The sequence below is a fragment of the Chlorocebus sabaeus genome, chromosome 9 (genome assembly GCF_047675955.1).
Source record: "Chlorocebus sabaeus isolate Y175 chromosome 9, mChlSab1.0.hap1, whole genome shotgun sequence".
In the NCBI taxonomy this organism is placed as follows: Eukaryota; Metazoa; Chordata; class Mammalia; order Primates; family Cercopithecidae; genus Chlorocebus; species Chlorocebus sabaeus.
In genome coordinates, this window is record NC_132912.1 from 24,433,739 (window position 1) to 24,449,108 (window position 15,370).

General features: G+C 42.4%; 1 protein-coding gene across 14 annotated transcripts in view; it reads left to right on the top strand.

Annotated features, from left to right (window-relative positions):
• KIAA1217 (KIAA1217 ortholog) overlaps window positions 1-15,370 on the top strand; it is an 850,300-nt gene that overhangs the window by 723,781 nt on the left and 111,149 nt on the right. For all 14 annotated transcript variants that reach the window (XM_073018799.1, XM_008002527.3, XM_073018795.1 and 11 more), the window contains one exon: window positions 12,734-12,932. In XM_073018799.1, the coding sequence (XP_072874900.1) occupies window positions 12,734-12,932 (199 nt within the window). The remainder of the gene's footprint in view (window positions 1-12,733; window positions 12,933-15,370) is intronic.

Consider the following 15,370-nt stretch of genomic DNA (forward strand, 5'->3'; position numbering starts at 1 on the left):
ACTCTCACCAGGCTGTATTTTCCCACGTCCTCACCAGTACTTGAGGCTGTTAGATTTTCTGACTTTTGCCTACGTGATGGGGATAAAATAGTATGTGACAGTTTTCATTTTTATGTCCATAATTATTAATTTATTGGCCACTGGAGTTTCCTTCTCATTGAATTGCCTATTTATATTCATTTTCGAATATCCATTATTGTCCATTTTCTTATTGGTTTATAAAGGTTCTTTAATTATTCTGAATGCTAATCCTTGGTAGAGGATGTGAGTTGTAAATATCTTCTTTCTGACTGTGGTTTGTCTTCATTACTTTGTTTACAATGCCCCCTGTAGTTCAAAATCCTCATTTCAATGTAGTCTAATTAGGCAGTATTTTCCAGTGCAGTTTCTGATCTTTGTTTCTTTTTAAAGTCCTTCCCTGTACCAATACACCGGGAGACACCACCATGTGGCATTTTTATTTTTTGTTTATTTGAAGTTTTAGAGTTGAGCTTCTCACATGCATCCATGTGAGAATTGATTTTACTTCTCACATGGAATTGATTTTACTTATGGTGTAAGAAAGGGATGTATTTTTTACTTTTTCCGTATGGAAAACCAATTTTCCTGACACTATTTATTGAACAGTCATTTCTCTATGGGTTTGTATGACCACTTCTGACATATATCAGGCTCTCACAAATCCTGTGTCTTTGTCTAGGCTTTCTGTTTCGTTACGTACTCCTGTTTGTCCTATCCCTGTGCCAAGTCACACTGTTTTAATAGTGCTGATATCTGGCGGAACAAGTACCCCTTCCTATTATTATTCCTCAAAAAATTGCCAGATTGATGTTATAAGTGTTTTTTATTTGTTTGTTTTTTGTGTTTGTTTGTTTGTTTTTGAGGTGGAGTCTTGCTCTGTCACCCAGACTGGAGTGAAATGATGTGATCTTGACTCATTGCAACCTCATGCCTCCTGGGTTTAAGCAATTCTCCTGCCTCAGCCTCCCCAGTAGCTGGGACTACAGGCATGTGCCACCACACGCAGCTAATTTTTGTGTTTTTAGTAGAGACAGGGTTTTACCATGTTGGTCAGGCTGGTCTCAAACTCCTAACCTCAGGTGATCCACCCGCCTGGGCCTTCCAAAGTGCTGGGATTACAGATGTGAGCCACCACGCCTGGCTGTAAGTGGCATATTTTTATTAAAATGTATTCTCTATTTTTTCTAGTATTTCAGGCTGCTGTCGATCCTATATATTGATCTTGTATCATTCAGTCATATTGAATAGTTGTAATAGTGTATTTACAGGTTTCCTTACATTATTATATCATCTATGAACAAGTACTATTTTGGTTATCTCTTTTTAATCCATATTCCTTTTATTTCTTTTACTTATATTAACCATGCTAGTGAGTTCCTCAGATGCAGTGACAGCAAAAATTCAAATTTTAAAACAATTCTTCTAACATTTCATCATTAAGCCTGATACTTGTTTGAGGTTTTTGCTGAACATAAGAACATTCTTTTTAATTTTTAAATTACTGGATTTTAAGAAAGTTATGAATATGTGTTAGATTTTTCTTAACATTTAGCTGACTCTGTTAAGATGAGTGTATGGTTCTTTTATTTATATTGCAGAAAATTTTAGGGCTAGACTGTCTAATGTTATACCAGCCTTACATTTCTGAGATAAATTATTTTGGATCATGATGCGTTTGTTCATATATTGCTATATTTGCTTTACTATTATTTTATTTAGGGCTTTGCATTTGAATGTAAAATCCCTTCTTATTATATGTATTTGTCTGTTCTCACGCTGCTAATAAAGACATACCTGAGACTGGGTAATTGATAAAGAAAAGAGGTTTAATGGACTCACAGTTCCACATGGCTGGGGAGGCTTCACAATCATGGCAGAAGGCAAATGAGGAGTAAAGCCACGTTTTACATGGTGGCAGGCAAAGAGAGAGCGTGTGTAGGGGAACTCCCTTTTATAAAACCATAATCTTGTGAGACTTATTCACTATCACAAAAACAGCACGGGAAAGCCCCACCGCATGATTGTTACCTCCCATCAGGTCCCTCTCATGATATGTGGGAATTATGGAAGCTGCAATTCAAGATGAGATTTGGGTGGGGACACAGCAAAACCATATCATTCTCTTTTTCTAATACCAAGGTTTGTACTAGCCTTATAATATGAATTGATATTATAATATTTGATTTAAACCACAACTCACATTAAGTGTTAGAGAGAATTCAGTTACAGTTGTAGCATATTCATAATTAGAATAGTATTCCTCACAGCATTTTCTTATAATATTTTCTCCCTTAATTGTTGAGTAACCTTTGAGATGAAAACAAGGACTCGATTGATGTTGCTACAAGTTCTGTTGTGACTTTGTATAATAGCTTCTTCATGGACAAGTTTCTAAATATCCATGCAAAGGGACAAGAAGACCTATTTGGAATGACCAGGACCACAGCACTGGAAATCAGCATCTTTCACACAGTCTGAATTACAGAAGTCATCAATCTTTCTTTCAGCCATTTTTTAGAGAAATGCCTTGGGATGCTCATTCAATGATATTAACATTTCACTTGAATCCCAATTGCACCAATTTGTCTGAAACAAAGCAAAGTTAAAGGGGTAAGCCCCAGGGCTTTCTGTGGAGAATGAATGCCTCCTGCAGAACTCTGCCCAGTGACTGCCATCTGTCAGGTGGTTATGGGGAGCAAGACTCTCTCACGTATTACTTACTATTGATTTAACTTTTTTTTTTTTTTTTTTGAGGCAGTCTCACCATGCCACCCAGGCTGGAGTGCAGTGGCAGGATCTGGGCTCACTGCAAACTCTGTCTCCCGGGTTTCACGCCATTCTCCCACCTCAGCCTCCCAAGTAGCTGGGACTACAGGTGCCCGCCACCACGCCCAGCTAATTTAGTTTTTGTATTTTTAGTAGAGATGGGGTTTCACCGTGTTAGCCAGGATTGTGTCGATCTCTTGACCTTGTGATCCGCCCGCCTCGGTCTCCCAAAGTGCTGGGATTACAGGCGTGAGCCACTGCATGGCCTAGATTTAACTTTTAACATGTTTTTTCAGGGTGCTAACATAGGTTTCTCCACACTTATGAGTCTTTAAAACCCTTTTTTTTTTTTTTTTTTTTTTTTTTTTTTTGAGTCAGAGTCTCAGTTTGTCACCCAGGCTGGAGTGCAGTGGCACAATCTCGGCTCATTGCAGCCACTGCCTCCTGAGTTCAAGTGATTCTCCTGCCTCAACTTCCCAAGTAGCTGGGATTACAGGCACACACCACCACGCCCAGATACGTTTTGTTTTTTTGTTTTGTTTTGTTTTTTTGAGAGGCAGTCTTGCTCTGTCACCCACGCTGGAGTGCAGTGGCACGCTCTCGGCTCACTGCAACCTCCGCCTCCTGGGTTCCAGCGGTTCTCCTGCCTCAGCCTCCTGAGTAGCTGGGGCTACAGGCATGTGCCACCACGCCCAGCTAATTTTTGTATTTTTAGTAGGGATGAGGTTTCACCATTTGGCCAGGATGGTCTCAATCTCTTGACCTAGTCATCTGCCCGCCTCGGTTTTAGTAGAGATGGGGTTTCACTGTGTTGCCCAGCTGGTCTCAAATTCCTAACCTCAACTCGGAAAGTTCTGGGATTACAGGCATGAGCCACAGCACCCGGCCTAAAGCACATTCAAAATTGGAATTTAACTTAAAATTACTATTGCCTGGAATTTCTCAGTCCTTCATAAAGATTTGTCTAGAGACTCTCAAAGTCTTACATTGTCCTCAAGTATCAGGTCACTAAGTGAAATAAAAAAAATAACTGATAGATCCTTCTCGAATGCAGCAAAAAATTTGGTGTTTACCCAATTCAAGATAAAAACAGTGAAATCCAAGAGTAAAGTTATTCCAATTTTTTTTTTTTAATTCAGACTTTCTGCAGAGAATGAATTTTCTATTATCTTTTTTCTCCTTGCAAGGCAACTGTCATTATTCTGCTTTGTCACCTACTTTAAAAGCTATCCCATAGGAAGGGACTTAGCAGCGGGAGAGTTCTCTCTGGGGTTTGAGAAGTTACTGACATCAGAAAGTATCCTAGAGCCACTTGAGGAACACACACACCCTTGTTCAAATCACTGCTGTGTTTGAAACAAAATGTCAGCTGGTGTTAGGTATGAATTGCTAGCTTCTGAAGAGTAGTGTCATTTATAGAACCACTGCGGGGGTTAGAACACGGAGGGAGACCAGAAAACACCTCCAAGAAGAAAGAGATTGAGACTTTTTTTACTGCTTTTGTACTCCCCAGTTCCTGGCACAGGCCTGGCACAAGATGGGAACTTGTCTAGTGAATGAATGAAGCCATTTCTACCGGTGCCTCTAGGGTACCTCTAAGTACATTATATTCTTTCAGGGTGTTGTTTTTTTGTTTTGTTTTTTGTTTTTGTTTTGAGACGGAGTCTCACTCTGTCGCCAGGCTGGAGTGCAATGGCATGATCTTGGCTTACTGCAACCTCTGCCTCCCAGGTTCAAGCAATTCTCATGCCTCAACCTCCAGTGGCTGGAATTACAGGCACCTGCCACCATGCCCAGCTAGTTTTTGTATTTTTAGTAGAGACAGGGTTTCACCATGTTGCCCAGGATGATCTCGATCTCCTGACCTCGTGATCTGCCCGCCTCGGCCTCCCACAGTGCTGGGATTATAGGTATGAGCCACTGTGCCCGGCCTCTTTTTAGTTTTAAATCATGAGACTCTTGAATATAGTCTCTTAAGGATACACTATTGTGCTAACTGCACTGGAATCTTTTGCTTACCTTAAATGTCAATGTCTTTCCCATTTCAGATGCTAGTGTACATTCTACCAACTCCACTGAAAGTTTTTGTTTGAGCAGCCCTTGGCTTATCTCCTCTGGCTTCAAAAACTATCCAGTTAACTGAGTAGAATTCCTAACTGGCCAGTCTGTTTAGCCATTTTTTAGATGAAAGTTTTAGATTTTAGTGTGGAAGTTGTCTTTGAAGATTATCAAATCAAAACATTCTTATTTTAGAAAGAATATATAGAAAATCATAAAGAAATCTGAGTGAACTTACCACTCTTAACATTTTGGTGTATAGTCATCAGATAGGTCAGTAGACTTACCTTGGACTTAATGAAACCAAGGTTCGGCCCCTCTCAATATAAATGTTCACTTTCATACCTAAGTTTATGTTTCAAATGTTGTATTCTCATTCTTAAAGAGGCCCCTCAAAATTGTGTAAGCTTCAGGGCTTACAAAATGTGGGGTCCCTCACCGTCATCAAGGTGATTAATGGATTTTTATAAATCTAGTTCCTTTCTGTTTTATAATATGCTTTGTCACTTAATAAAATATAGTTTTTTTCTCATTGCCATATTCTCTTACAATTGCTTTTAGTAACTGTTTAGTGTTCCAGTGAATAGATTTATTAAATGAACTACTTATTAAATCAATGTCCTATTGTTGGAGATTCTCCCTCACCCTATATTATTCCTACAAATGATACTTCATTGAGCATCTTGGTAAGGATGCCATTGTGCCTAAATGCATAAAAGTTGAATTACTGCTTCAAACCACGTGTGTATTTGGGGGGCTTTTGATATATTGACAAGTAACCCTTGAGAGAAATAGTGTCAACTTACTTTCCCAACAGTAATATGTAGGAGTACCCTTGTCGGCACTATTTATTGTATCAACCTTTGCCAATGTCATAGGTGTAAAAAGTTACCTTGTTATTTTAATTTTAATATTTTTCTTAAGTTGAAAACTTATTTCCCATCAGAAAATGCTGTAAGAATCCTTTATATATTTAAGGCATTAGCCATTTGCCATTGCTATTGCAGATGGTGATCTGCATAATCCTAAAATAGATTTGGAGAAACTGAGGCATTTAGTTTATTTAGAATTGTCACCATCAGCTGCCTGCGGAAGACGCCTTTCAGGGAAAATGGTATTGCTATTCCAAAAGGCACGCATATATCATATTAACTTGGCCACATTACAGGGATAATTTAACATGTTTCAACTAAAGGTATCTGGGCATCTACTAGGTACCTAACTCTGTATCTTACCATCTGGTGAGGGAAACTGTATACAACGAACCATAATGCAGAATTAAAAGCTATGCTTGCAACCTGGTGTGGTGGCTCACGCTTGTAATCCTAGCACTGTGGGAGGCCAAGGTGGGCGAATCACCTGAGGTCAGGAGTTTGACACCAGCCTGGCCAACATACCAAAACCCCGTCTCTGCTAAAAAAACTACAAAAATTAGCCAGGCACAGGAGCACATACCTGTAGTCCCAGCTACTCAGGAGGCTGAAGCAGGAGAATCACTTGAACCCAGGATATGTGAGGTTGCAGTGAGCCCAGATTGCACCATTGCACTCCAGCTTGGGCAACAGAATGAGACTCCATCTAAAAAAAAAAAAAAAAAAAAAGCCATGCTTGCAACCTCAACAAAACACAATATGAGCACATCGGTGAGGTAAATTAATTCCTTCATTCCTGATGAGGAAATGATGGAGTAGCAATGGGGGAAGATTGTTCAGAGGACTTGATACGCATGTGAAGCAAAGAGGTGGTGAGAAGCGGGTGGCGCAGCGTGTGGGATGAATGTGCACCGTAAGAGGTCCAGTCTCACTGCGGTGCCCTAGCAAAGTGGGACGCTTTGGAAAAATAAGGCAGGAAGAGGAGTTGAGGTCACATGGTGAATATCCTTGGATACCATGTTAAGATAAAGATATTTTAGAAGATGTCCCACATTCTGGAGCTGATTCTGAGACGCAAAAGATAATGAAGATGTGTGGGCACAAGTGTGACCTGCCAACTGCACCCTGCTTTTTGTAAAATGGGAGTAAGAGATCTTGGTTAAAAATCCATGTTGCCTTTGCAAAGCCATGGAGGTGAAAGAACCCTTCAGTGTTCAGGCTTCTCAGGAGGACACTGAGCATTGCAAGGTTCATATCAGCACTCACTCTGGCACAGTTTTCAGAGCTCAGCACCTCCCCCTCCCACCCCACACTCCCCACCCAGCATGTGGATGGATTCTAACCCTGTGATGGCATTCTCTTCGGTTGAGGTAGAGACAGGAATCTTTTTTCTGAGCTGCACCCAGCATGCTTCAATATCTTCAAGCAGATGGTCAGCCTAAAAGTGTGAGGTCAGCTCAGGTCGTCCTGAGGGGATGCTTGCAGGAGATGGACAGAGCTAAATGAAGGATTTCAGGAGAAATATGCTTCAAGAAAGAGAGCATGTCATCTGTGGATTTGGCAGAAGTGGACATATCGCTTAGTGATGAGTTGCAACTTTTAGGCAAATTGCTTGGATCTTCTGAGCTTTTATTTCCTTATCTGAGAAATGGGGTCATAGTATCCATTGACAACAGATACTGTGCTGATGAGATGAAATACATACCCACGGTTTCTGACATAAAGCAGGCATCCTATAAATGCATTTCTCTCGTCCTCATCCCTTCTTCATAAAAAGGGAGTTTGGGAGGCGGAGTCCCTCGGACAACCTCTGGGAATCTGGGGCAGCCAGCACTAACTCGGAGCAAGGGAGCCTGTGCCAAAGCATGCGGAATCTCTAGAAACCATGTGAGTTTCTGTTCATCACCGTGCCAATAAAACGCCATCGGATATTAAGAGAATTCCTTCTGAGTCTAAGCATTTCTAAATACCTTTCCTGGATTGAGAAAGCAAACCGTGTAAAAGCCAAGCGTGAAAAGACTATTCTGTTTGCAAAGGCGTTTTTCCCATCCTCCCTGGCTTGTCACGTTCTGTGACTGGACTCATGCACCCAGCTGGCAGCTGCACCAGCCAGACCCTGAGGTAACTATAGTTTAGGCCTGTGTTGGTTTTTTTTTTTTTTTTTCCTACTCCAGAGCCTACAAATTCTATTTCAAGCATATGCATGTACAGAATGCAGATGTGGGAATGAAAATCAGACCATCCTGGGGAGCGAGGCTGCGATACTTAACTGTAGGGAGGCCATTAGTGGCCTTTCTGCAGTGGCCTCGCCCAGACATGACTGGGGCATGGACCTCAAGAGTGGTTTTGGCCTTTTGATGTAGCATAGCAATCACATGGGACAATCACCACACCTCCCACTTGGGGCCAAGACATTGCGTGATCTGTGATCAGACAGGCTTGAAAGGTGTTCTCTGCATTCTGAGGAATGTGTAACAGCATGGAGATTCTGGAAAACTAGTTCCCTGAAAAAGCTGAGGGTCAACACAGGGATGATTGGAGAGGGGACATGGAGCTCTTATGCCTGACATGAAAGGACTGCTCTAGTCAAGGAAACAGCCACTTCAGAATGTGTTTCTACTGCGGATACAAACCAAGGGCGAGGTCACTAGGCTGGTTACATCATCTAGCAAAGGCTCTTATAGCTCGGATAGACCCGCAAATGAGACATTCCTTTTCAATGACTGATAAATCATTCATTTATTCATTCAGCAAATATTTATTGAGAAACTACTATGTAACAGGTAGTCTCATAGGTACTAAGGATACAGTAGCAAACAACAAAAAACTTAAAAAAAAAAAAATCCCTTAGCCTCAGCTACTCTTGAAGCCAGAAGTTTGAGGCTGCGGTGAGCTATGCTCATACCACTGCACTCCAGCCTGGGTGACAGAGCAAGACCCCATCTCTTTAGAGATAATTAAAATATGAATTATAACATAGAGCAGAAAATGCTAAGAAAACAGACATACAACAAGTATAAAAGTATGAAATGGTACGGAGAATGGGTACTAAAATTCTAGCCGAGGGGGCCAGGCAAGAGAAAACAGCTTTAATGGAGACCTGACTGATGGTTTGGATAGAGATAGACCTAGATCGAAAATATTTCCCTCCAGGTTTTCAAAGGCATTGCTCCATTATCTTTTGGTTTCTGAAGTTCCTGCTGAGAAAGCTATTGCCTTTCTGATACCTGATCCTTCCTATGTGACTTTTTACCTGTACTGGGGGCTTTTAGATTGTCTGTTTTCCTCCTGTCTTCTGGAATGTCTCAGTGACAAACCTGTGTGTTGAGTATTTCATGAACTTTTACAATCTGCGATCTCATGTCCTTCAATTTACGGGGAAAAAAGAACATTCTTTTTTCCAACATTGTTTTGGAAAACTCTGTTTTTTCTGATTTCTTTTACCTAAATCTCTATTGCTGGGGATCTGGGTGCTCTGACATAATTCTGTGTTTCATATTGCTCTTCTCTCTTTTCCCATCTCTGCCTCTTTTTTGGGGGGGTCGGGGGGGCTCCACTTTCTGAGATTGCATCAACTTTTTCTTCTTCACTGAATTTTTAAATTCTGCTCTCATGGTTCCCAGAGACTGGTCTTATCCTCCAGATGCTCCACCTTTTTCTGGACTGTCTGATCTCTTCTGAGTTTCTTTTTCCTGTTTCTTTGGGTGTTTTCATTTGTGTTAGAAGCTTTTATAAAAAATGTTTGTGAGATCTTGGGAGTCTGTTAATGTAAGAGGGAGGCACAGTTGTCATTTCGGGAAGTTTTTATACGTGGGTTTGGCTACTTCACTATGGGGTGACCAGATAGAACCTGAATATGACCCTCGAAAATCTGTTTGTCAGGCCAGGCATGGTGGCTCATGCCTGTCATCCCAGCACTTTGGGCGTCTGAGATGGTCAGGTCACTTGAGCTCAGGAGTTCAAGACCAGCCTAGGCAACATGGCAAAACCCCATCACTAAAAAAAAAAATACAAAAAATTAGCTGGATGTAGTGGTGCCCTCCTATGGTCCCAGGTACTCAGGGGGCTGAGGAGGGAGGATAGCTTGAATTCATAAGGTTGGGGCTGCAGTGAGCCCTGATCATGTCACTGCACTCCAGCCTAGGCGACACAGCAAGGCAAGACCCAGTCTCTCACATACACACACAAGTTTGTTTCTTCTCATGGGTCATTTGGTATTTCTAGAGGGGGACCCTCCAGTGTCCTGACTAAGGTGCTGGCCCCTTTGCCCGCATTCAGTCGAGGACACATCAGCCCCTTCCCCTACACCCGGTCAGCCAGAATCCAGTGTGTTTGGTGTGGGCTCTTCCATCTTCTGTGGATGCGATGGTGGCTACTTGGCTGAGTAGGGTGGGAAGAGAGATGGACATTAGCTACATCAGTGGTCCCCAGCCTTTTTGGCACCAGGGACTGGTTTTGTGGAAGAATTTTTCCATGGACAGGGTCGGGGGAGATGGTTTCAGGATGATTCAAATGCATTACATTTAGCATGCACTTTATTTCTATTATTATTGCATTGTAATATATAATGAAATAATTATACAACTCGCCATAATGTAGAATCAGTGGAAGCCCTGAGCTTGTTTTCCTGCAACTAGTCAGTCCCATCTGGAGGTGATGAGTGACAGTGACAGATCATCAGGCATGGGATTCTCTTAAGGAGCTTGCAACCTAGATCCCTCACCATGCGCAGTTCACAATAGGGTTCACACTCTTATGAGAATCTTATGCTGCCACTGATCTAACAGGAGGCGGAGCTCAGGCAGTTAATTCGAGTAATGGGGAGTGGCTATAAATACAGATGACGATTCCCTCACTCAACCATGGCTCACTTCCTGCTATGTGGCCCGGTTCCTAACAAGCCAAGGACTGGTACTGGTTTGTGGCCTGAAGGCCGGGGACCTTTGTGCTATACCATTTTAAAATCAAGTTCCGTCAGGCATCATGCATTCAACTCACTCTGCATTTCTACCTTCAGAAGGGTCGGGAGCCTCATTTCCTGAGTTTCCCTGGCTCTGCGTGTTTTATGTTGAGTTATTCCCTTGAAGGTTTAGGTGTCAGCTTGCTCTTGTCTACTGTTACTTCCTCTCTCATTCCCTTACTTCTCTGATGTATGCTTTTGTATCCCTTATTGTCACTTTAATGGAATTTCTGGAGGAAGCAGAGACAAATGTATTACATGGGCTGCCATATTGAACCGGAAGTCATTCTTTTCTCTTTTGAGTCTCTCTTGCCAAAGTTTACTCCAGTGGTAGTAGTTCACCCCCAGTAGATTCTCACAAAAAGCAAGACTCAAATTCAGTGTCAGGATTATAGATACCCTGTTTCAGTTATCTGTTTCTGAATAACAAATCACCCTAAGCATAGTGACTACATGACGGTCATTTATTTGCTTATGATTCTGCAATTTGGACAGTGCTTGGAGGGGCCATCTCATTTGTGCTGGCATCAGCTAGGGTAGCTCACCTGGGACTGGGGAGTCCACTCCCAAGATGACTTATCCACATAACCTCAGTGGTTCCAGCTGTAAAATCCACGCTTAGATGGGGTGGTTCTTCAGCATGTGACTTCCCTGTGTGGCTTGGTTGGACTCCTTAGAGCTGAGTTCTGAAAGGAAACATCCCCAAAGCACGCTCATCAAGAGGACACACTCCAGGGTGCAAACACATATCAAGCTTTCCTTTTGCTTCACACTTGCTTATATCCCATTAGCCAAAGCAAGTCACACAATCAAGCTCAGGATCAACGTGCAACAGAACTGCTCTCCACAGGAGGGTGAGTGCTGGGAGGCAGGGTGCGCTGGGGGTCACATACCCCCTGGGAACTCTGGGATCCTGTGCTTTTTCCATTTTATTTCTGAAACATTGAGGTGCTGGATTCTTTTCTTATAGACAATTTAGCACGATATAAACATTTAATAGATATGTATTAGAACCACAGAAATCTTGTTGCATTTCCACTGAAAATGTTTCTGAATGGACTAGAAAGATTTCAGCTATGTAGCTTACCCATGGCTATAATGATTGTGTTCCTAGTTAATGAAAGACATGAAAAAAAAAAAAATCACTCTATAAGGTCAGATTTCTAAATATACCTTTCCAGGGAATTAAGTACTGTCTTTTTTTTTTTTTTTTTTTTTTGACTGGAGTGCAGTGGCGTGATCTCAGCTCACTGCAGCCTCCCAGGTTCAAACAATTCTCTTGCCTCAGCCTCTTGAGTAGCTGGGATTACAGGTGTGTGCCATCACACTTGGCTAATTTTTGTATTTTTAGTAGAGATGGGGTTTCACCATGTTGGCCAGGCTGGTCTCAAACTCTTGACCTTAAGTGATTCACCTGCCTCAGCCTCCCAAAGTGCTGGGATTACAGGCGTGAGTCACCACGCCTGGCCAAGTATTATCTTTTGCTTTAGGCTATCAGAGGTGTGCTTCTTGCATGTTTGTTTGTTTTTGAGTCAGAGTCTCACTCTATTACTTAGGCTGGAGTGCAGTGGTGCAATCGCAGCTCACTGAAGCTTCCAGCTGCTAGGCTCAAGTTATCTTCCCACCACAGCCTCCTGAGTAGCTGGGACTACAGGCATGTGCTACCACACCCAGCTATTTTTTTTTTCCCCCCAAAGAGATGGGATCCCGCTATATTGCCCAGGTGAGTCTCGAACTCCTGGCCTCAAGTGATCCTCTTGCCATGGCCTCCCAAAACACTGGGATTACAGACATAAGCCATTGCACCCAGCCCTTGAATTTAAAATAGTTGCAAATTAGGCTCTTTAACACCTTCTTGGACTTCAAAGAATGAAGGTGGGTACTTACGCAATAACCAAACAGTGCATTCCTTGGAAATTCCAAACTAGATCTCTGGTTACATGCTTGCCAAGCTTGTCCTGAATGTTCCCAGGTGCAGCAGGAAAGAAGTGGTGCAGCTTGTGCTGTATCCCCTCAGTCTTGACCTGTGACTAATAACTGTTTCGTCTGTGTGCAGGGGTTCTCTACCTCCAGTATGGAGACGAAACCAAGCAGCTCAGGATGCCGAACGAGATCACAAGTGCAGACACAATCCGTGCTCTCTTCGTAAGTGCCTTCCCACAGCAGCTCACCATGAAAATGCTGGAATCGCCCAGTGTCGCCATTTACATCAAAGATGAAAGCAGAAATGTTTATTATGAATTAAATGATGTAAGGTAAGTTGTGACATCATATTTTTGCCCGCAATATTGCATTAAAGTTTTTTTGTTTTTGAGTTTGTTTGTTTTTACCCACTATATTGCACTTAGAGTGTGTGTGGGTTTTGTTGTTTTTTTTTTTTTTTTTTTTTTTTTTTTTTTTGGTCCATCATATTGCTCTCATAGAGTTTATACCAAATTCTGATTCCTACCAAATTCTGATTCCTCTATATCCTAGTGAAGAAAGCAGATTCATTATCCTGATTGGTAGGCTTATTTCACTATCTGGTTTTTTACAATTCATTTGCAAGGTATAGCTTATAAAAATGAGGAGAAACTTCTCCCACACAGATTGTTGGATGCTACATCTGGAAAGAACATTAGAAATGATTCAGTTCACCATGTTATCTAAGAGTTAGGGAAACCAAGGTCCAGAAAGGTGGTGGAGAGACCTGATCGAGGGCGTAAGAGTTGAAGGCAGTACTTGATATTGGCACTTTCCCAATTCCCTCTCACGTGTTCTTTCCTCCATAGACAGCCCCTGTGGACATTTTAGGTAATGAGCCCCCTGGGTCATTATTTACACATAACAAGTTAGAATAAAAGCAGTGGACTCTGTATTATTTTCCACAAGAAAAGAGACTGAGAAGCATCCTCACTTTCCATTCATTTCTTAAATAGTTGTCCTTTCCCCAAAGATCTTACTGTCCAGACAACATTTCTCCAGGGCGCCCAGTTGAATATCCTCCAAAATTAAGCTAAATGGACTCCTGCTATTGATGGGACTGAAAGTCGGTTAGAAACAAAAGCATCTCTGTCTCTGTCTCTCTCTTTTTTTTTTTTTTTTTTTTTTTTTTTTTTTTTTTGAGACAGAGTCTTGCTCTGTCGCCCAGGCTGGAGTGCAATGGCACGATCTCGGTTCACTGCAACCTCCACCTCCTGGGTTCAAGCAATTCTCCTGCCTCAGCCTCCCAAGTAACTGGGATTACAGGCACCTGCCACCAGGCCCAGCTAATTTTTTTGTACTTTTAGCAAATATGGGGTTTTACCACGTGGGTCAGGCTGGTCTCAAACTCCTGACCTCAGGTGATCTACCTGCCTAGACCTCCCAGAGTGCTGGGATTACAGGTGTGAGCCACCGTGCCCAGCCTCATCTCTCCTTTTTTGAAGACACGATCTTGGTCTGTCACCCAGGCTGGACCTCAGTGGCATGATCATGGCTCAGTGCAGCCTCGACCTTCTGGGCCCAAATGATCCTCCCACCTCTGCCTTCCAAGTAGCTGGGACTACTGGCACATGCCACCACATCTGGCTAATTTTTAAATCTTTTGTAGAGACAGAATCTCCATATGTTGCCCAGGCTGGTCTGGAACTCCTGAGGCAAGCCGTCCTCTAGTCTCGGACTCCCAAAAGGTTGTGATTATAGGCGTGAGTCACCACACTCAGCTCAAAAGCATCTTTATTGTCATTTTGGTGTCATGTATATAGCAGAAAGAACTCATTTGATCTGTTCCAACCAAACAACCTGAAAAACAGGACTTAGATCAACACAAGCAATCAGTTGCTAGTATGGCCTCTGAACATTTTAGAACTCCACAGATTATTTAGTGACTGATCCAGCCATTTCATTTTATGGAACCAGAAACTCAGACTCATAAAATTTGAAGGACTTATTCAAAAGCACACAGCCAACTAAGTACCAAGCTCTGCCCCAAACATGGCTGTCCACATTTCTTTTTTTCTTTTTTTTTGAGACGGAGTCTCGCTCTGTCGCCCAGGCTAGAGGGCGGTGGCACAAGGTCTCTGCTCACTGCAAGCTCCGCCTCCCGGGTTCACGCCATTCTCCTATCTCGGCCTCTGAGTAGCTGGGGCTACAGGCGCCTGCCGCTATGCCTGGCTCATTTTCTTTATTTTTAGTAGAGATGGGGTTTCATCGTGTTAGCCAGGATGGTCTCGATCTCCTGACCTCCTGATCCACCCGCCTCGGCCTCCCAAAGTGCTGGGATTACAGGCGTGAGTCACCGCACCCAGCTGCTGCCCACATTTCTTGGTCAAGAATTTTTTGATCCCTCGGAATGTTCCCTCACCAAATCATTGGGGGCAGGACTTGGGGTTTCTGAGTCCACACCCTGGGGGGATAGCAAGTTACCCTGTTTCTTCATCAGGGAATTAATGGGTACCACTTTTTAAAAATATGCCTCTAGTGCATAATAAATGTAAAGTGATCTGTATCTACCAATGATCACGAATGACAGATTTAGGCATGTTCCCAGGTGTATGAGTAATTTAGAACTTTTAAAGTTTGACACCTGCCTCCAGGTATAGATGCTACATCTGTTGCACAACCTTACAGCTTTTTAAAAATGCGTTTAAATATTCATGAGTACCCGAAAATTCGTGTTTAGTTTTGAACTAAATTATTAATCAAGCTGTCACCGAAAGAAATTTTTTGCATT